The 22487-nt window shown below is 36.4% G+C and overlaps 1 protein-coding gene across 2 annotated transcripts; it reads left to right on the top strand.

Moving 5' to 3' along the window:
* Window positions 1–5817: 5817 nt before the first annotated feature.
* Window positions 5818–19539, top strand: LOC121326002 (PWWP domain-containing protein 2B-like). 2 transcript variants are annotated; one of them, XM_041269129.1, is made up of 4 exons: window positions 5818–5892; window positions 7197–7495; window positions 11595–13211; window positions 18907–19539. In XM_041269129.1, exons 2-4 carry the CDS (start codon window positions 7356–7358, stop codon window positions 18938–18940), a joined length of 1791 nt encoding a protein of 596 aa, XP_041125063.1. In that variant the 5' UTR covers window positions 5818–5892; window positions 7197–7355; the 3' UTR covers window positions 18941–19539. The 2 variants fall into 2 exon arrangements, with proteins under 2 accessions (XP_041125063.1, XP_041125064.1); XM_041269130.1 differs by having other exon boundaries at window positions 11595–13215.
* Window positions 19540–22487: the final 2948 nt, after the last annotated feature.

Below are 22487 nucleotides of genomic sequence, written 5' to 3'. Positions count from 1 at the left end.
CCGTTTTCAAAGAGAAGGAGATGTGATACCTTTTATTGGACTAACTAAACAATAAATAATCACAAGCTTTCAACAGCTTAACAGTTCTACTTAGCTGAACATGTCTTTCTCTAATAATACCATTATAAACGGGATACCAACAGGAACACTGAAAACAAATGGATGAGGATAGACTTAACAACATCAATTTAGCCAAAAACACAATATTTTAGCATGATATAAATCTCAATATTAATAATTCCCTTTCTTTTGCCCTAGTTTGTACGTCGAAGGAAAATTAGATCAGATCATCAGATCACTTATTTTCTTAACTGTCCAACCTGAATGAAAGGCTATTTTTTGCAAAACTGATGATGCTTAGTTAGTTCACCCCAAGTCTGTAAGTAAGTTGCTTTGGATAAAAGTATCTGCTAAATGATTAATTAATACTAATACTTTGTTATGATAATGATATGACCCCATGTCTATGTGTTTCTGATCATTTTAAAGCTGCCTGAAAACCTTACTTTTGGAAGGGAATCCCATTAATGAACTACCTGTAGAACTGGGTGAGTTGTTATGAAATGTTATGCAGGTATCTAGACCAGTCATTCCCAACCCTGAGCTCTCAATTACTTAATTGAACTGATAATTTGCCTAATTTTACCTTTTTAATTGTTTTCAGCTCTTAAATATTTGCAGAGTTCGTTACTTATACAATGTTGTAACTAACTTGAAATCTGCAACAATTTAAGAGCTGAAAACAATTAAAAGGGTCTAATTAAGCAAATTATCAGTTCAAGTAAGGGTCAAGTTAAGTAATTTAGAGCATGGTTAGAATGAAAGCCAGCAGACACAGGGGTTCCCAGGACCAGGGCTGGGATTCAGGAATCACTGATCTAGACCCTCACCCTATCTGTACCTCACGCACATGCCTAAACATTGTAGAACAGCACCATGTTAATTGCAAAACACACTTAAGTTAAACATAGCTATGTTAGGTATAGAGGGAGGCAGTTCGCCGAAACGCGTCTGCAGCTCCGTTCCGAATCGGGGTGGATAAAAGTTTTTTTTTTTTTAATCATCATTCAAAGTAGGTGAGAAACTGTAATATTTGAATTAATACTATTTAAAAATATTTTACTACTATACAAAAACATGTTTATTGTCTTTTAAAGTAATTTGATTACACTTTGAGCTTGAGACAATGTCCTATTGAGTTCTCTCCTGAAAATGTTGTACATCAAGGACTGCAAGCTATTCTTCAATTTAAGATGCGCCATGGCAGGAAAACCTATTTATACAAGAAAATCCTTTCCAGGTATGTATGAACATAACTTTTATATTATTTAGATTTATATCTAACTACACAAGTTCAGTAATCCGAGTCCTAATGCATCTATCCATTAGCTATCCCTCATCAACCAGCTACTGTATTCTCTCTGAAGCAGAGAAAATCTCCCAAGAGCCTGGGTGGGTCAATGGAGAGACTATTTCTGTAAGGTGTGTATGTCATTGCTGCAGTAGAATTATTTATTATAGCAGCTTCGTGTGAAATGATGAAGAAGTGATACAGACTGATGACAGGACAAAAGGTGTTTTTGTAGTACATTTCCTGGAACAGTTTCAGAATGGATTTACATAATGTCAGTATATTTTCTTTGTCAGATTTTTTTAACTCAGTATGCAGTTCATTCTTCCATATCAGACCTCACAGCCCTGCTTTATCTTGATACAGGGTTTGCTTATAAGGCGCAGAAAGAGGCCTGTGCTATTTTAGAAATTACAGGAGACAGATTGACAAGCATCCCTCACCCAGAAAAGCAGTCAGCGAACTCTGGAAACAGACTAGTGAGTTTAAATGAGTTTTTTGATAAAACACCAAGTAGTTAAAGGTGATAGAAATGCAATTGCCATTATTGGACTGATGCTGTATTGTATAGCTTAAACAGTATCCCTTAAAGTCATGTGTATTGAGCTGGTTGTTTTTACAAATTAAATTCACTGTAATGTTATTACTGGCAGCAAGAGATTATTTATCTACAACCACAAACACATACATTCAGGGTTTCCACTAATACCACATGTGTTGAGATAAAGGTGTAAGATGAAACATTTTTACACAAAAAATAGAAGGTTAAGTAGAATATCCTGACCTCCTTTATTTAAAAATTCAGGTGGATTTAAGTGGGGTCAACTTGTACCAAAGCAAAGGCCCCAGATAGACTGTTATTGTCAGTTTACCAAAAAGGTCTGTTTAGTGACAGCAATACAGTATCGGTGGTTTATGAAATATTAGTAGGGGCCCAAAGTTGAAGTTGAGATTTAGAATGGACTGCAAAGCATTTGTTTAAACTGTAGCTCACTAATTTGGATTCTCTTTGGACTATTCTATGTTTCTCTCATTATAATTCTACAGCATCAGCAAATTGAGAGTACAATCATATTACACGGGTAAAGAAAGCAACCTAAACACAAAAATGCATCTTTAAACATTGCAAGCTTTCTGCAACCTCCCATAACATCAGGCTTGTTATAATAAAGCAAAGATCAGTGCAGCAATTGTCACTTTCAGTATTTCAGGAGCTCACAGCACCACCTACCACTTAGAAAGTAAATTATTTCAGGCATTAATCTTTTTCTTACTGTTGAGTGTTTTTGTTTTTGATTCAGTTACTTCAAATAGAAATAAACAATTTCCATTTGATCTCAATGAATACCAGTAGATTTACTGTACTTTCTGTTGTCTTTTATACCTGCCCCCGTTGCCAGTTTGCATTGCTTAAATGCGTAGTTGTTACTGTACTTTGAGTGTAGTATAATTTTAGAACTACAGTGTAGGTGGTTTTTAAGTTTTAAAATGACCTATTTGTTCTTCCATGTGTAATGTGTAAAATATCCAGTAGGTGGGCTCAGAGCACAAAAATGTGCGACGCTTCTGACATTCCATCTGTTTGACCTTAATAATCTTTGGCAAATGATTAAGGAAAAGACAAAACACAACCAAGCACTCCTCAATATTGTGATTTGCTGTTTTTTTTTTTTTTTTTTCCATGTGTAGGTGAACTTCCAGGCAGAATTGAGTGGATTTATAATTGTTCTTTAACACTGCCTTTACCTGGTTTTGAACTTGCGTTTAGCATTTCTATATATGTGTAGAATAAGGATAAATTATCACATGATATGAATGTAATGAGGATCCCTGCTCAGTTCCAGAAAGATTTAGAAAAACACATTCATAATTAAATATGGGAGCAACAGATACCAGAACAGCTAAGGAAAAAAAAGTAGTAAAGGAAGTGTAAAAAAGCAATTAAAATGATATGTGAGGCTACTTACTCATTCATAAAGGAGATGGAGATTGTATTGCTGCATTCATATGGAAAAGTGATAGTTAGCAGCAGTAAGTTAATATATGCAGTTTCAGGATATAGAAACCACTTCTATGGGCCAGATACAAAGCTTACAGAGATGAAAGTCTATATGGAGCGTGTTGTGGATCTGCCTCAACAGTTACAGTAATAACCTTTTTATATAAAGATTTAAAAGAAAGACCTCCACATGGCTATTTAAGGTTTTAAATGTTTTGTTAGCATGCAAGGCTGCTGTGAATTTATCTTATGTTTTGAACAAAGTATTTTAAATTGTTTTTCAAGTTAAAAAGCTGATTAATTCTGCCTGTGGCAACAGTCAATGTGAATTACCACACATTCAGATACATCATATGGATAACCAAAATGCGTGCTCTTCATAGAGTGAAGTAAAACTGCAGCAAGTAAGTTTAGTGCAGTATGCCTTAATACTTTTGGTGTTGCTATTCTGTATTCCAATATAAAGTCAGAGTCAAAAAATGACCCAGTCAGTCGGTTAATTGTGTAATAAGCCCTCAAGTTTAATGCTACTGACATTGGTCTTCTGTCTAACTGATGCCTAGTATACAGTCAAATATTTAGATTTTCTTAATTATTAAATTATGAACTCATCTTTCAGGAAAAAGATTCCACTAAAACATACATTTCCAGAACTTCCACTTTATATACTTTCCACTTTTTGATAAAGTCATACAAAAGCACAGGAACGTATATTATTATTAAAGGATCTAAAGGAAAAGTAAGCATTAATTGAGCAACAAAGAGAGTGAGTAGATTTATTTGGATTGCATGATGTTATGTACCCTAGTATTATATTTTAATTATGAAAAGTACCAAATAACTAAACAAACTAGTGTGATAGAATATAAACAGTAAGGCTTTGGGGTTTAAACATTACTGTATTTTGTATGTTGCCTTCTTACAGGTTTTAAAAAACACTCCATATGCAATGGATCCAGATTTTTATCATATGTTAGACAGTTGTTAATGCATCAAACAAGGTTCACTTGAAGAGCATGTCCACATTAAGAAACTCCTTACTAGGAATTATTTAAAGGAAATTGAAGAAGCGAGGTAAGGGTTAATATATTAAATTGCAGCCCTCATAGCTTCTTTATACTTGAGCAATAAGTAAATATTATACCACTGAAAAAACTATTGAGAATTCTGTTGACAGGACATGCCCCTTTAATGGATGAACCAAACACTGTTATAGATTAACAGTCCTATACTGTTTGTTTTTACCTGTTGGCCTACAGAGCTGCCTGAGATATATAATTAGAGCGTGAGATTAGAGCACGCATCAAAATGATGCAGAAAAGAAGAAGGAAATCAAAAGGAACAGCCCAAGAGGAAATTAATTTAACAAGAACAGAAAAGGAACAACATTAACATTGAACTAATCTATATCTATATCTATATCTATATATATATATATATATATATATATATATATATATATATATATATATATATATATATATATATATATATATATATATATATATATATATATATATATATATATATTATATATCTATAATATATATTTTTCTCTGTGTATGCTCAAAAGCTGCAGTCTAATGTTGTTCAGAGAAAACTGGAGAGACGTTCCACTGGAGTATCGTTTTACTGCTTTTACTGGCGAGCAATCCTCGTGAAATTTAAAGTTGATATCCTTGTGTTTTCTAATGCAAAATCCTCATAAACTGCAATTTTATTGTTTGTGTAAAGAATGTTTGTTTCTTGTTATAGTTACAGGTACCAGACCAGTTTTGTGTTATTTTTTCCCAGTTGTAAATAAAAAAAAAGAAAGAAAACTAATTCAATTATTTTCTGCTTAGTGTGTTTTGTATGTGATAAACATGAGATGTAATTGCACTGCCAGTTCAATGATCCCACTTAACCACATTGAGAAATGGGTCTGGTTTAGTTAACATTCTACCTTCTTTAAAATTCTTTCTTTAGAACTCTTTACAGCATTGAATTTCTTTTCATTTTTGTATTACCAGATTCTATATACTTCATTCGGGGAACTGAAACATGAGAGTGAATGAAGTTTTAATGATGTGCTATGTGTACGTGTAGCATTTACTAACTAATGAAAAAGAATGCACTTATTATTCCAATGTAATTAAACTCTTCTTGCTTAATTGATAAAAAATGCACACTTAACTTGACACAATTATAATAGGTTATGCCACTAATAAATAAGTACTATAGAAGTGTAAATAAGATGACCTTTATGTCACTAATAAATAAGTACTATAGAAGTGTAAATAAGATGACCTTCATCTGTGCTTGCCTAAAAGCTTATTACTATTCTAATACCGAGTAGATTCAACTACATTTTATTCAGAGATATACAACTGAAGAAAAAAAAAAAAGCCTCCCAATATGAAAAAGTCACTCAACCTTCTGTACAGTCTCAGTCAAGGACCTTTGTAATCCGACCACTATGGGGCGTTTTCTGTAAACTCAGGGCCCTTGTTTCTGGATGTGGTTATTCAGCTTCTCTGATATGAAGCTCGTGATGGAACTGGTAATCTTTTTTTTAGTTTTCTTTCTTCTTTATTGTCATATTTGTATTTCCACTTTGTGATGTTATTATAAGGACAACATACTCAGAATTGTATAACGCCGTGATCGTTCACTTTCTTGTATTTAAACCGTGTTTTTTTTGTTGTTGTTGTGTTGTTTTTTTATCTTTTAGAAATGTATAACAACTACTATTTTGTATGGAAGAAATAGTTAGCGTGTGTTAACAGCAGCATGTAGAATAACGTTGTATTAGCTACTGGGGTAATGAACGGCAATTGTACAATTGCATAGCATATTCTTAACGTATTCTTATTTAAAGGCGATTTGCGCTTATGCATCCTTTGACCTACAGAGGATTTTTTCACTTGTGAATCTTTCTTCTTCAAAAAGCTGCAGCACTGAACACTGAGACCCATCTGTTACTGTTTAGTCAATACTTAAAGAGGCAGCATGTATTGTTTCGTTGGGATTATCTACAGTTCGATTTCGTGCTGAAGCAGACCGCTTCCCTGCCACATCTATAAACATATGCAGTGGCCCAATGTGGCTACATGTACAGTATATTCTGGGGTAGCGTCTATCTTTTGACCATGCAACTGTTGCTTAGCTTGGAACAGTTGAGACTTGGGAGTTGTAAACACATTGTTTACTAGTCTCTTGACGTCCAGCAGGTATGGACAATCGTAGACAAGGAAGACAGCAAACAGATTTAAGAGTGTAGACAGCAAACAGTTAACTAGAACTTTACAGTAAAATTGGTTTTAAAGGACTTTTTTTTTGTTTTGTACCATCTTAACCAGCTACTTTAACCTGTACCAAGCCTTCAGGACAAATAAAATGAGCCGAAAATGAGCAAATCACTGGAGTCCTCCACGGATGCTTTTGAGCATGTGGATGTTTCACTCCACGTTCATTTTGAATTATTAATATTAATTGCTGGGTTTGTTCATTGTTACCCTTTTGTGATTAAAAATATAAATACATCTTTCAAACTGTTTAGGTATTAGTAGGCCAATAGCATTACCAACTTAATTCTGATGGAAAAAAGAAATACGTTGTAACAACTGGCCCCGTCAAGTATTTATTTTTTTAAGACATGGGTAATATCAAAAGTAAAAAGATAGTAAAAGCACAATCCATGCCACCGCCATTGTTTCGTACTGCACTGATACATACATGATCGAAATGTTAACATTATTCTGAAGTTTTGTAACAAACCTCATTATTAAACTTTAGTTCTTTATCTCTTCATTTGCGTGAGCTATCGTTTAAGTGTTGTTTTCTTTGTGATGTCACCACTGGCAGTCGTGGTGTAATTGCCTTGGTTGAGGTGATGGCGTCATTCCGTGCCCTGGTGTAGCCTCCCGTGCTGAGAAGAAGGGAGACGGAGTACAGACCGAGGCGAGCGTGGCAGCCGTAGCCGGGATTGAGCAGCGCCAAGCCGGACACCTCACCCCAGAAAATATGGAGGCTGCGGCACAGGAGCTGCGAGCCGGCTACAGGATCCCAGTGTTCATCGATCAGATTATCAACGACACGCTAGTGGTGACCCTCAGCCACGGAGACCACAGCTATACCGGAATATTGCTGAACTCTAGCAAAAAGTAAGGGTTTATATTCAATGATTAAGTAGATTAATTTCAGAATGTATTTAACGGAGATGGGCCTGTAAGCAGAAAGAAGGGTGCGACAGGCAAGAGCTACAGCAGTAGGCCCCGGAACAGTCATGGAGTGCATTCCAAGCTGAACATTTTATGTTTAGTTTAATTTACATGCAACATTATACACAATTTAGCACATTTCAGTTATTTAAAAGGCTCATATATGCCCACATGAGTATGATATAAAACACTTAAAGAATGCTTTTGGAGTGAGTGTGTATGTATGTGTGTGTATATGTGTGTATGTATGTGTGTGTGTGTGTGTGTGTGTGTGTATATATATATATATATATATATATATATATATATATATATAAATAAATCATACATGCAATAATTGGCAATATTGATTAGCTTGTTTATTTTCTTTACTAATTGTATTATAAAGTAAAGCACAATTGTAAGCACTTCGTAAACGTATAAAGCACAGTTGTCAGGTAGCTTTGTTGCACAGTTCATTCTGTAGAAACTTCAGTTAAGTTACCTACCCCTAAACAACACAAAAATATAACAAAAGAAAGTGCGTTCAACTTTTTGTTAAATTTATAAAAGCAAGTTAGAGTATGGGATTTCGTTTTGTAGTAACACAAGTTTCCCTGATAAATGCCTTAACTAAGCACCTTTTTCTTCATAGCCAGGGTTATGGATTGATAGCCTATATTTCAATCACTATTACAAATGTTAATCATTAAAGGTCATTACATACAAAATGCTTTAAAATATATATATATATATATATATATATATATATATATATATATATATATATATAAATATATATAAATTAACATTTGAAATATACAAATATGAAGTGCAAAGAAAAACGTTTAATATCATCAGCAATTTAGTTATGATAAATATTTAAGTAGAACTATTTGTTCTGTATTCCGCTCTGGGTATTTTGTGTAGCCTGGGAAACACAATTTTTAGCTTCGTGGGACTTTTTAAACATCACGTGTAACAAGGGTCAGCACATGGTAGGGTAATCTTTTGTGTAGCAATTCATCATAATTTTTAATTTAAGCATGTGATAATATAAACGTATATTGCACATATGGTAAGGATTAGCACTTTTTACATTACAGAGCTGTACTGTAGGTACTAAATGTTTAGTCTCTTGGCTGTTTTATAAAAGGGATGGTGCACCTTGCATGGTTACAGTTGGTCATTAGAACTGTTTTTTTTTTATAGAGTGCTCTGTGTTATAATCTTGACAGTGTTAGTTGGTGGAATTAGCATTATAATAACCTTTGTTACTATGTTTCAGGATATTATTTTTTTTTGGGGGGGGGCTAACCTCAGAAAAGCACTGCTGCATTTGAAACTTAAATGAAATTTAATATTTCATGGGAATAAGTAGAACATGCCTAACAGTTAACACCCATACATTATAAAACCGAGGAGTGCTCAAGCAGTCTGATTTATCAGCTCGGCTTCAGATATGTTAAGCACATTGTTAATGAGTATTTTATATTTTAGTATGCAACCTTGTCTGGGTTGGGTCTCAATCTTCAATCAAGTTTTAACTGTTTATAAATTTATATATTTTGTCGAAATACACCTCTTTGCAAGAGTTCTCTTTGCCCAGATATTGTTGCAGTTTGTCTTTCTCGATCTGTAGACTCCCATCCCCCCATCTAGGAGTGTCTTCCTGAGCAGTAAATAATTTTTAATCCGATGTGCTTTAGAAGGAGAGGCAACTGAAATATATTATGGTTGTCTAGTTCTGGACAATGTGAGACATTTTTATACTAGCTATATTCTATGAAGTATTTAAATCGTTATGCACTAAACCAAAAAACACAAATACACAATATAGTGTAATTTATGGCCTTTTACTGCATTTGTTATGTGGTGTGTTTCTATGCTTTAAACACAGCTACAGCGTTAAGCTTTTGCACTATTACCAACAGTACCTGTATCTATAATAAACCGAGTCCAGCAAACTGCAGTACTATATGATACAAAAAAAGAAAGGTGTGGTTTAGAGTGATCAAGGAGATTGTGTCCTGTGGCCCTTTGTTTGGAGTTCACGGCTTTTAAGGGCTATAGCTATTGTGTTCAGTGGAGTATAGTTTATGATCTTATTAAACGTTGTAGGATGTCAAAAATCATAAGGTACATTCATATCCTAAACAGTCATGAATAAAGCATTGTTAGGAGTTCTTTGGAAAAGGACAATATCCTGCTGTGGCTAGACATCCCAACCCCCACTCTCTTCAGATGTGTGAGCATGCTCAGTTCATGAACAACTATTTAAAATGCAGGCTTTCTTTTTAAATAGTTTCATTAAAATAAGTTCTTCACGTAGGTTAGATTAGTTGCTTCTGTAGCTTAATTTAAATACTTTTTTTTGTTTTGTTTTAGTAAATTTTTTTTGTTTGTTTAATAGGATATGTTTAAAAAGCACAGTGAGCAAAATGGAAAACTGTTCACATTCTTGCATGTAGTGGAAGTGTTTATACTGCATATGTTTGTGAAGTAGAGGATTTGTCTATACTACTACTACTGTGTTTCTGGAAAGGCTAAAAAAGAAAGTGTGAATCTAAGGAAATTGTAGTCAGCATGCCCACTGTAGAGTGATTTATTTTGACTTTCCAAACAATTGATTGAAGGTCATTTACTGATACTGAAATCAGGTTGAACTGTCACAGTCTTTTCTTAGTTTGGTTTTCCTGTGTGTCAGTTTTGTGTAGGTGTCCGTTGGTGTGTACATACTGTACGTATGGTGGTCTTGTTTTCATTTCAGTAGCATATATCTTGAACCACTAATTCAAGTTATCTTTAGAGATGGGAGGGGACGGACGGACTTGGTTTAGCACAAATGAAATATCAGAAACTGGGAGTACTTGGAGGCATCTGTCTGTCCATCTGCTTTCTTAAATGTATAGATACTGTACATACTATGGATGTACATGTAGGCCATCATATTATGGTGATTTGTTTATTTTTGATACTGTTGCTGTAATTTCATGTTATATCTGTGGCCTTGTAATATATACTGTATAGTGGCGGCACCTGTATATAGCACAGTACTGTACACAATGTCATTTTAATGAACATTCTTAAGGGTATTGCATCAAGGATTGCTTGGTATAGTCATGGTAAAGAAAGCCTCCTGAAAATATATTTAACATACTGTGAATTGTTAAATAAGATTAGGAAAAATATATTTTTTCTTTTATGAGCAGAAAGTGTTAAACACAATTGTCTAGTCAAAAGTTTCTTGATTACAGTGTCCTTGCAGAAAAGTCTACTATGGATCATTAAGGGTGAATTTGTATGGAAGTGTCTGAACTAGTGAAACATGAACACTTGCATTGTGCAATGTGCTTTTTTGTGTGTGTTTGAGAAAGACAGTTGAGGATGGCCCTATTAAAAGAAATCAGGGCTGCTTCATTCCAATGCATGTCAGCACATTTTAAATGACAGCTGTGTGTTTCTTGCAAGCACTGCCTGCTCGTACATAGTTCTTAGAGGCAGCGTCCCTTCCACCTAAATTGCGCATTTTATTTCCTGGTATTGAAGAAGATTCAGTTCTCTAACCGGGTAATACATGTTCTCTCTATGGCGCATACAGAAATGGATAATTGTGAACTGGAACTTCAAAAGTGGTTTATGGTAATACATTTTAAGGAAGGAACTAATATTTCTTGAGACTTGACAGAGAAGCACTGCTGAACAATCCAAGGCTGGGATTAAGTAATGGCCAGTAAGCTTTACAAACACTGTAAATGTTTTCCCTTATTGATCACTTGCTACAGTACAACATGGTAAATGGTTAATTTATCAAATGTCTTTCTCATCATGTCCATTGACAAACAAAGGAATGCAATTACAGATAGGTGACATACTAAGAAAAGGGAATATCATTTATTAAATTATATGCTGTGATTCTTTGTTTTGAGGAAACATTTGCACAGTAAATCTCACGTTTGGTTGTAGGCTAATATTTTTTATATTTGTTTTCAATTAATAATGCTTTTTTAAATCATTTCTCACTATTTTTTTTGTTAACCATATATTTTTCTTTTGAATGCAGGACTGGGTTGTTTTGTCTTCCAGACATATTATCAAGTCAAGATGAGCCTCCAGTACCAAGCAGCAGCAACAGTAATGCTGTTTCCCATGACAACATGTGTTTCCAGCCACCCACTAAGACTGAGCCACAGCCATGTAATAAACATACTCCCAAACCTACAGAGAACATGTCCATTTCTACTCCTTTTACTTTGCCTGGAGCACTGTCTCAGTACCCTCCATATTTTGAAGGGGCTCCCTTTCCACAGCCCCTGTGGGTAAGACAGACATATAACCAGTGGGTCCCACAACCTCCTCCAAGGGTAATCAAAAGAACCAAACGACGAAACCGTGATTCTGCCAGAATGACTGTGAGCACTATTAGATTGCGGCCCAGGCAGGTTCTTTGTGAAAAGTGCAAGAACACTTTAAACAGCGACGAGGACAACAAAGATGGAGACAGTTCCAAAGCTGCTAAAAAGGAGAACACAGATGTGAAAGAATCAAAGAAATGGGAGGAGATGGACAATGACAGCAAAAAGTGTAAAAAGGAGAAGAAAGAGGAAGAGGGCTTTCCAGTTGAACTTGTTCCCCATAGTCCAGTTATCAAGATATCTTATAGCACTCCACAGGGCAAAGGAGAAGTGATCAAAATACCTTCAAGAGTGCACGGTTCAGTTAAACCATTCTGCCCCAAACAGTTAATGCAGAATGGAGGCGGCCTTGAGAGGGACGAAGAATGTCAAGAAAACAAAAGTCTTCCAGACAAACCAGCAAATGGCCCAGCTGCTTCAATTCCAAAACTGAAACTAACCAGGCCTTTGCATTTCAATGCAGATGTCCCACCTCCAAAAATAAGGCTTAAGCCCCGAAGTAGTGGTGGAGACAGCGTTTCTGTATATCAGGCTGAATTTGTTAACGATCCACAGAGACAAATTAAGACCAGATCGCGGTCGGTTCATGCTGATATTCATTCAGAAGACTCTGCTGAAAGGAGCTCCCTCGAATTGTCCTCGGGAAGCTCTGGAGACGAGGACGGATTTAATAAGCAACACGATGACATAGAACAACATGGCGATTTGACTCTGCTGCTCAATTTTCGTAAGAGGAAAGCAGACTCGTCTAGTTTGTCAGTCTGTAGCAACGATAGTCTGGATGAATCAAAATCTTCCAGCTCAGACGGTGCATCTCCGGAACTCTGTGATTTTGCCCCTGGAGAGGACATCTCTGTTTCCTCCTCATCAAAAGATGAGCAAAAGACTGTGCCGCCCCTAACGGTTCGATTGCACACCAAGAGTGTCACAAAGTGTGTCACAGAAGAAGGTCAGACTGTTTCAGTAGGAGATATAGTGTGGGGTAAAATTCACGGCTTCCCTTGGTGGCCTGCCCGTGTTCTTAGCATTAGCACCAGCAAAAAAGAAGACGGCGAACCACTGTGGCAAGAAGCAAAGGTCTCCTGGTTTGGTTCCCCCACAACATCTTTGCTCTCTGTGTCAAAACTTTCGCCATTCTTAGAGTTTTTCCGTTTGAGGTTTAACCGAAAGAAGAAGGGAATCTATAGGAGGGCTATTGCCGAAGCTGCCAAGGCAGCTGAACATTTGACACCAGAAATAACATCTCTCCTCACACATTGTGAAACGTAGGTATGTAGTATGCTGTACAAGTACACTGAAATAGCTGATGGTCATTTCTCAAGTAATTTAAAACTCAATGGGTTAAAAAAAAACAAAAACTAAAAAAAAACTTTGTAGTCCCACTGAATATTAGAAATAGGGCAGCTTACGCAAACAGCGATCACTTTTTTCAGTTCAGCGTCAGAGTGATTTACACCAGTTCATGTCTCATCCAAACAGAAATTGTAGCCGTGTGGTAATTCTATGACTAATGTTTTGTACCCTGCTCATGTTTAGGCTGTTTATACCCTCTCTGCACTTACCACAGTTCTGCTGTCTTGGCTCCTTATTGTATAATAACAATGCTTTGAGGTGGCCTGGGTTTTCAATTCTGTATAGCCTGGGGATATTGCTGATCCTCTTTTGCTAACACTGTACTGTAGTTGGCTGCTGATCAAAAGCTGGCATTTGGCATTTTATGACTCATGTGAGATCCTGCCAACTACCCTCGCTGTTATGCCTTTCCCAGTGTAGGCCCTTGTAGATTATTATTATTATTATTATTATTATTATTTTTTTTTTTATAATTTATTTATTAGCAGATGCCCTTATACAGGTTAACTTGCGGTAGTATCACATTACAAAGTATGATATTACAGATCACAGCAGTTGTAAAATCAGTAGTAAGTAAGAGCAAATTCAAATGAGAGAAAATAGAAAATACCTTAGATAATTACATTTGAGAGCGATTACGGCTAAGAGCAGTTAAACTTAAAAATGTTAGCAGTTAAGTGCCAGCTCAACCCCCAACCTAATGCCTGGGAATTCGTCGTCCGAATTTGAATTTTGAAGTAGATGTACTAATACAGTTGTGTGCCATATAGTCCAGTATAGTCGAGAGTTGTGAGATTTACAGATGCTATGTGAACAGGTGTGACTTGAGGAGGCGCCGGAAGGTGGTCAAGAACTGAGCCATCCTGATGTCCGTGGGTAGGTTGTTCCATCACTGAGGGGCAAGGTTGGAGAAGACGCGTACTCTGGAGGTGGGGGTACAGCTAATTTGCTGGTGGTAGAGGAGCGGAGGGGGTGAGAGGGAGTGCAGGGAAAAGTAATACTCTGGAGGTAGGAGGGGGCAGAAAGGTCGAGACAGCGATAGGCAAGCACAAGAGTTTTGAATTGGATGTGAGCAATGATAGGGAGCCAATGGAGAGAACAAAGTAGCGTACGAGAAACATGGAAGGGAAAAGACAAGGCGGACACCAGAGTTTTGGATGAGCTGGAGCGGATGGATAGCGGAAGCAGGGAGGCCGGCCAGGAGCGAGTTGCAGTAGTCAGTTCAGGACAGTATCAGAGCCTGAACTAGGAGCTGTGTGAAGTAGTTGATAAGGAAGGGGTGAATTCTGCATATGTTGCTGAGGAAAAAGCGACAGGAGCGTGCCAGAGTAGAGACGTGCTGAGAGTAGGAGAGGGAGGGTTTGAGGGTGACCCAGAGTTTCTTGGTGGATGAGGAGTGAGAGAGGGATGTGGATTCAAGAGGAATAGAGATAGAGAGATCAGTGGTGGGGGAGGAAGAGGGCGGGAGAAAAGGTCTGATTTGGAGAGGTTGAGTTTAAGATAATACGAGTGCATCCAGGAGGAGATGGTCAAGAGACAGGTAGATGAGAGGAGATGTGAGAGTTGGGGGGGGGGGGGGGGGGGGGGGGGGGGGTTTGTAGAAAAACAGTTTTTTTGTAGAAAAAGTCACACAAGTGTTAACTGTAAAACAAGCTGGAATTGTGATTCCTGGTTGGAGTTTAGAAGTTTTCTGTGTGTGATGTTAAGTAGCTTTTTTAAAAGAAGATTCAGACAGGAAGAGCACTGCACTAGCCTTTTATTTTGAGCAAAATAAATCATAATTTGTGATCAATTATTTAATTGTGTGTGTGTGTGTGTGTGTGTGTATATATATATATGTGTATGTATATATATATATATATATATATATATATATATATATATATATATATATATATATATTATACACACACACACACACACATGCATACAGTGCCTTGCAAAAGTATTCAGACCCCTGACCAATTCTCTCATATTACTGAATTACAAATTGTACATTGAAATTTCGTTCTGTTCGATATTTTATTTTAAAACACTGAAACTCAAAATCAATTATTGTAAGGTGACATTGGTTTTATGTTGGGAAATATTTTTAAGAAAAATAAAAAACTGAAATATCTTGCTTGCATAAGTATTCAACCCCTACACATTAATATTTGGTAGAGCCACCTTTCGCTGCAATAACAGCTTTAAGTCTTTTGGGGTAAGTATGTACCAGCTTTGCACACATAGTCGGAGTGATTTTGGCCCATTCTTCTAGGCAGATTTGCTCCAGGTTGTTCAGGTTGGTTGGACGACGCTTGTGGACCGCAATTTTCAAATAGTCCACAGATTCTCAATGGGATTGAGTTCAGGACTTTGACTGGGCCACTGTAGGACATTCACCTTTTTGTTCTTGAGCCACTCCAGTGTTGCTTTGGCCTTGTGCTTGGGATCATTGTCCTGCTGAAAGGTGAATTTCCTCCCAAGCTTCAGTTTTTTAGCGGACTGAAGCAGATTCTCTTGCAGTATTTTCCTGTATTTTGCTCCATCCATTCTTCCTTCAATTGTAACAAGATGCCCATTCCCTGCTGATGAGAAGCATCTCCCACAGCATGATGCTGCCACCACCATACTTCACTGTAGGGATGGTGTGTCTTGAGGCATGGACAGTGTTAGGTTTGCGCCACACATAGCGCTTTGAGTTTTGGCCAAAAAGCTCTATCTTGGTCTCATCTGACCACAAAACCTTTTCCCACATCGCAGCTGGGTCACTCTCATGCTTTCTGGCAAACTCCAGACATGCTTTCAGATGGTACTTTGAGTAACGGCTTCTTTCTTGCCACCCTCCCATACAGGCCAGTGTTATACAGAGCTCTTGATATGGTTGACTGGTGCACCATTACTCCACTCCCAGCCACTGAACTCTGTAGCTCCTTCAAAGTGATTGTTGGCCTGTCTGTGGCTTCTCTCACAAGTCTCCTTCTTGTTTGAGCACTGAGTTTTGAGGGACAGCCTTTTCTTGTCAGTGCCTGGGTGGTGTGATGCAGCTTCCACTTCCTGATTATTGATCCAACTGTGCTCACTGGGATATCCAAACACTTGGATATTATTTTGTATCCTTTCCCTAATCTATGCATTTGTATTACTTTATCTCTAACTTCTGTAAAATGCTTTTTGGTCTTCATTTTCCTTCAGATTCACAGCCTTACCAATGATCCTTCAACAGTGGGGTTTTTATCCAGAAAATGTGACAGCAACTTTAATGGTTCACAGGTGGAGGCCAATGGTAAGGTAATTGTGTCCTCGTTAGGGCAATTTCTTTCATCGGTGCAAACTGGGAGCTTCCACAGCACAGGGGTTGAATACTTATGCAAGCAAGATATTTCAGTTTTTTATTTTTCTTAAAAATATTTCCCAACATAAAACCAATGTCACCTTACAATAACTGATTTTGAGTTTCAGTGTTTAAAAATAAAATATCGAACAGAACGAAATTTCAATGTACCATTTGTAATTGAGTAATATGAGAGAATTGGTCAGGGGTCTGAATACTTTTGCAAGGCACTGTATATATGTGTGTGTGTGTGTGTGTGTGTGTGTGTGTGTATGTATGTATATATATATATGTATATGTTTGTTATAGTCCAGTATTATAGAAACAAGAGCAACGTATTTCTTGAAGTTTATAAAGCAAGCTGCATTCATAACTTTCAGTGTGGGGTTACAAAATAGCTAAAAGAGTGGACAGCTTTTCTCACATTTTATATTTTCTGGTAAATCTTACTGTCTGTACTTTTCAAAATCCACAAGCTCTGCCTAACGCAACATAAAAAATGCTTTTGTCAGCATCATTGTGATTTGTCATCGCGGCAGGCAGTTTTCCATAAAGTAATTTAACGTCTTTTAAGTTCTTCTTTCCATACTTGAAGTCTTAAATGCCTGGCATCTCAGGAAATCAAGATATATTTAAAGGTACAAGCCCACTATAAAACTATATGCTTAGGGTACATCGTTGTTTGTAAGATTTAATAATGTGCCCTATTTTAGAATCCATAATACACTGCAGTAAGCTATTCCAGAGTGTTGTAGCACTGCGACTAAAAGCCCAACCCACCTCCCCCTCGTAATTCTTAGCAAACCAAGTCCGAAGAGGTCAAGAACAGACGCTGGAGTCTGTTGAAGATTTTAAAATTGATTTGTTGCCTGTTATCTTGTTAATCTCAATGTTGTGCTTTGGATTGTTAGGAGGCAGTTTTATCCTGTAAATTTTATAGTACAATTAATGTAAGCCATTGCAAAATTGACTTGACATGCAAGTTTTCAGTCATTGTTTCCTAATGAGCCCTCGCCTTCCAGGGGGTGAGCATTGTTTATAGGTTACCAAGTAACCAGCTATAAAAATATGAACCACTTTTTATTTGACTACATGCAGGTGTGTCTTGAAAGAACTTGACGTACGCATTTTATTTTGGTTTCATCAAATATATGTTAAAAATTAACCTAAAAACATGCACCTGTTGCGTTTCTATGTATCCGCATATTTTGTCTATTTATAAGAAATGTATTAGTCTTCGACAATTAAAGATTGGCATATGGTTATTTATCCTCTATAAATATATCAATGTCACATTGTTATAGATATCTAGAACATTGATTAACCAATTGTGAATAAACTTGGCAAGGGCATTTCCACTCGCAAGTTTGAGAGTATCTGGTTCTGGGTCACAGTTACATTTTTATTTAGAGACCTGATTTTTCTAGTTGTGATGCAGTTTGGTTTGGGCATTCTTGAGCAAACATTTGAGAGTACTATAATCTACAAAGGCCTCTGTACATCCATGTGTTTCCATTCATACATGTAAATGCGTACTGTGTATGTAGGTCATGGTGATTTAATTTTCAGGATTCAGATTGCTGTAATTTTACATTTAATCCTGAGGTTGGCAATGGTTGTTACCAACATTTATTTGTTAATTCAAACTGTTTTGGAAAATTCAAATTAACTACATTAGTTTTCATCTATTGCAGTTCAGATGATTTTATCATTTAACTGTTTGGCCAGCATAGCTGGCATTTGATTGAGGGAATTGCTAAAGGCCAAACTAAATTGCTGTCGGAAAACAAATCTACAGGTTGTGTCTTGCTCGTTAGATTTGTTTTCTCATGGTATAGCAATTGCTTTATATGAATATGAATAAGAAGTTAATGAAATACATATTTACTTTAGTTTGTTGTTGTACCTAAAAGATGCAATAATGCTGCTTTCCTAAAATTGGGTGAATTTGGACTATAGTTCAAACTACAAATACAGTATCCACTGCCAAGAATGAACTCAGTGTTGTAAGAGCTTTTCTAAACTTGTTTATTTTAGGTAAAGTATTAGTTACATTTTAGTGTCCATCTTCCAGGTCTTTGACTGATGGCTTCATGGGGGGGGGTAACCTTTTTATTTATGAGCTGTATGAAGAGTTGATTAATTCGTTTGATTTATTTGTTTTCCTGTTCCCCAAAGCACACAAAAAAAGGGGTTTGTCTTGCATCATTAAATTAGAGACCCTGCTTTATAGTTCTTCTTTATCTGTGTTCTTGGTTACTAATTCCATGTATCCCTTCTTTCTATTCAAGGAAACCAAAGACAGGAGCACATCTGTCCTCCTAGGGTTTCTGAAGCCTATGAACATCCTGCTGTGCTCCCTAGGAAAGCCTAGTGTATTGCTAAGGGAAGTAATCCTTGTCATCTTTGAAGAATGCTGAAAGCCTGGGTTAAAGCAGAGGTAGCAAGGGAGCAAGGTCAAGAAGGAGCATCTCAAGGACAACTTTTAAAAATTATTTTGTAGAATTTACTAGCGCATACTTTATATTGATAGAGTGAATAGCCCTACTACAACTCGGAATGTATTTATTATCCGCAACACTTTACTCAACCTTTTTACTGTCTGTTTGCTGCTGCTTATTTTAGCTAAAGGTTCATTCACACAATTGGTGCACATGCAACGTGAACTAGGGAATGAGTTGTGTTTATACAGAAGAGATCATTTGTTATCCATATCTCTGTTCCTGATCAGTACTTAAAAGCAACAAAAAGAAGTCTTAACTACTGCTAAGTTATACTGTACTTCTGTCACTTTACAAATTTGGGAACTGTGTGACATTGGTTTTGTGAAATCATATAACATTTTAGTAGGTTTTAAAATACAGTATTCCTATTTTGTTGTGCAAATTAGCCATATTCAGAACAACATTTGTTTGAATACTGTATTATATATACTCCTATATGAATCTCTCTCTCTCGATTCAGTTCTAAGCAAAGCAGTTTATTTAGCAGTAGTGTTTCCTTTCGTTTCCTAGCACTATTTTGCTGATTTTTATATTATTTTTTTTTTTTCCTCAAGTGTTTCCCCAGAATAAATCACTGGTTGTTTAACATGTATGAAGTAAGAAACATGCATCTGGATTTGTATAAAATGATATTGGAATACTGGGAATGCAAACACCAATTCATTTTAAAGAGGGAGGGAATCTTCAGAAATGCTTCAAATAGTTTTTTTTTTTTTGTTATTTTCATTCTCTTTTTTTTTTTTTTTTTTTTGAGCAAATGTAGGACAAACAAATAATTTGTCATAGAGCTTGAGGAGGCGAGAAAAAAAAATACTGCATATTTAAAGCTCAGTTATTGCACTGCCCTAGAAATGGTTAGGGTGGTTTTTTTTTTTGTCTTGTTTTCTAGGAGTTGGATAATGTTCACATGTTCTTGCTGGTTCACTTATACACTCTGATGGTGTGTGGTTACTGGAATGAGCAGCTACTTCTATTGCCTTGGCAATAAACTAACTTGCTGTGACACTTTTGAATTAAGTGAGCTATTTTTATTTTACTGTATATAAAATAAACTATACAAGCAATACAGACCATTTCAGTGTCTCTCTTTGATCTTTAAACTTTTAAAGGGTCTATTTGTTCTGTGTTTAACATATATGTAACTAGCTTATTCCTAAAGTACAGTGTTTGCTGGAAGTGATCACATTTTAAATTTGATATTAGTGGCAACTGCATGTTTACAAAGCAAGTGAAAGGAGATTCCTGCTCTTTGACAGAATTGTCCACCATATTTAGTTGATGTAATCTGATCTACCTTGTTGTTTTGTTTCTTTTTTTGGCTTTTCCATGCACCCCGCAAATGTAAAACAGTGTTTTGCTATCTGTGCCAGTAGATTAACTTACAAATGCAGTTCCAGCATCTGTCATGCACGTGACGGACCGGACCCTATGTCTAGCGATCAGGTCAGTTGTGGACCCCACATTGTAGATTGTAGATTGAGTATTTCTCGTCGCTGATCAAACCAGGAACTTTCAGCATTTGTATATGGTACACCCAGTGGAGTGATCTACTAAACTGAATACTTTGGTCTTTAGAAAAAATATAAACAATGACCATTTAAAGAAAGTACCCTAAAAGGCAGTTATGTATTGTAGGAAAAGTACACACAATGTTCATTATACAGTTGTGCTTTATTTAGAAGAAAGAAGAATAACAAGCTTTTATGAACACTCATATAAAGTGCTTTTTTGTACAGGTGATATTTGGACATTGAACCCTTTAAACTATTGATAGATTTGCATACTAAATACCATGGGTGTGTTGGTAATTGCCGTTCCAAGATTAAAATATTACCTTTGCCACATGCTTGCAGACAAGGCACCAGCATTACTGTTTGAACATAGGAGTGTAAAGTGTTGCACAATATGTGTTGAACCAGTTTACAAAGATTGACAGCATCACACCCTTTAAATAAATTACGTGTAGTTTGTCTAACCTTGTATTGTTGAAAAATCTAACTGGGTGGTTCGTATGTCTTTTATATACTGAGCTATCAGTAACTTCTTTTTCTGAAGGGCTTGTTGCAACATATGCCAAAGGCAGATGTATTCTTTGTGCATTATCATGACACGCTGGAACACAGCTTGAACTACAAGAACTTCACATGAAGATGTTGATTTTTGCATGTTGTTGACAAATGATGGTGTCAAGTTTCTGGAATGAAACCTAAAGTTTTCTAAATAGTTAGCGATCTTTAAATGTCCCCAGAGTTGTTTCAGAGAAGATCCAAAACTATAACTGGAAATTGGTGACATTTTTTGAAGGCTTTTTACTTTTAAACAAGCAAGACTTTTAAGCAAGCAAAAGTTGTCTTGTATTACTCTTACCCCAGGCTATATTCCGAAATACAAAATACACTTTGTTAAAAGCATGGTTGCATATTTCAATTTGAGAAGCCTATTATTAAAGAAACCAAGTTGTGAACAGTATATACTTGAAGTTGCAGTGTACTAAAGCAAATGGGAAGCAAGCAATCCTTTACCTTTAAGATGCGCTGTCCCTGCTGGTGACCAACTTCCCTTTCCTGTTTTATTTCGATGTCAGGTGCCTGCAACTTTTTATGTCCACCAGTCTGATCTACATGCTTGTTTTCTGATTTTAGTAGCAGCACACATCTTTGAGTACATGATTGGTTCCCATATCATGTATTTATTCCATACCAATTTCTGGGCTAAAGTACTGATAAGCAGCCATGGAAGCAGACAGTTAAATTAGCATGTCCACTTTGGGTTGCTGTATGAATTACAAACCTTAGTAGAGCTATTGGTGCTATTACTTAGTAGCTTTACTAGAGATAGTAGCTCATACAGTATACACATTTTCTTGGTACCTCTGGCTTAACTAAGTTAAATCTAGGCTAAGTCATTATGTACAACCCGTAATGATTGCTTTTTGTTCAAACCGTGATTGAGGAAGGGTTTAATAATGTAAATGTTTTGCTTTTTGAGTGAATCTGAACAATTTCTGTGGACATTTCTGAAAATCTGCACAGACATCTCAGGCTTGCATCCTCACCTGACCAGAATGCCAGCTGTTCTTGGGATCCCACAGCAATCCCCTGAACGGCTTCCTCTTCTCACACATAACCCAAGAGGAGCCTAGAAACACATACCTGTCCCTTTCTTTTTTTTTTTTTTTAGGCCCCAGGCATTTGTCTCATGTTTCACCAGGACTGTGCTGTATATATCTTAAAGAGAACACATTATGTACAACACCACAACTTGGGCTAATACTATAGATGTTCTCACACTCGTTGGTTTGTTACACATTGCAGAGAGCATACAATTGTTACGAAAATTCAGGTTTTACAAGAGATATCCCATTAAAA

The sequence above is a fragment of the Polyodon spathula genome, chromosome 13 (genome assembly GCF_017654505.1).
Source record: "Polyodon spathula isolate WHYD16114869_AA chromosome 13, ASM1765450v1, whole genome shotgun sequence".
Classification (NCBI taxonomy): Eukaryota; Metazoa; Chordata; class Actinopteri; order Acipenseriformes; family Polyodontidae; genus Polyodon; species Polyodon spathula.
This window is presented reverse-complemented; position numbering and strand designations above follow the sequence as displayed.

Bases quoted from the DNA above. Each gene is read 5' to 3' on its own strand.
- LOC121326002 (XM_041269129.1), top strand. From the start codon at position 7,356: ATGGAGGCTGCGGCACAGGAGCTGCGAGCCGGCTACAGGATCCCAGTG. The intron at 7,496-11,594 runs GTAAGGGTTTAT...TTTTGAATGCAG, and splicing joins TTGCTGAACTCTAGCAAAAA to GACTGGGTTGTTTTGTCTTC. The intron at 13,212-18,906 runs GTAGGTATGTAG...TTTCTATTCAAG, and splicing joins CTCCTCACACATTGTGAAAC to GAAACCAAAGACAGGAGCAC.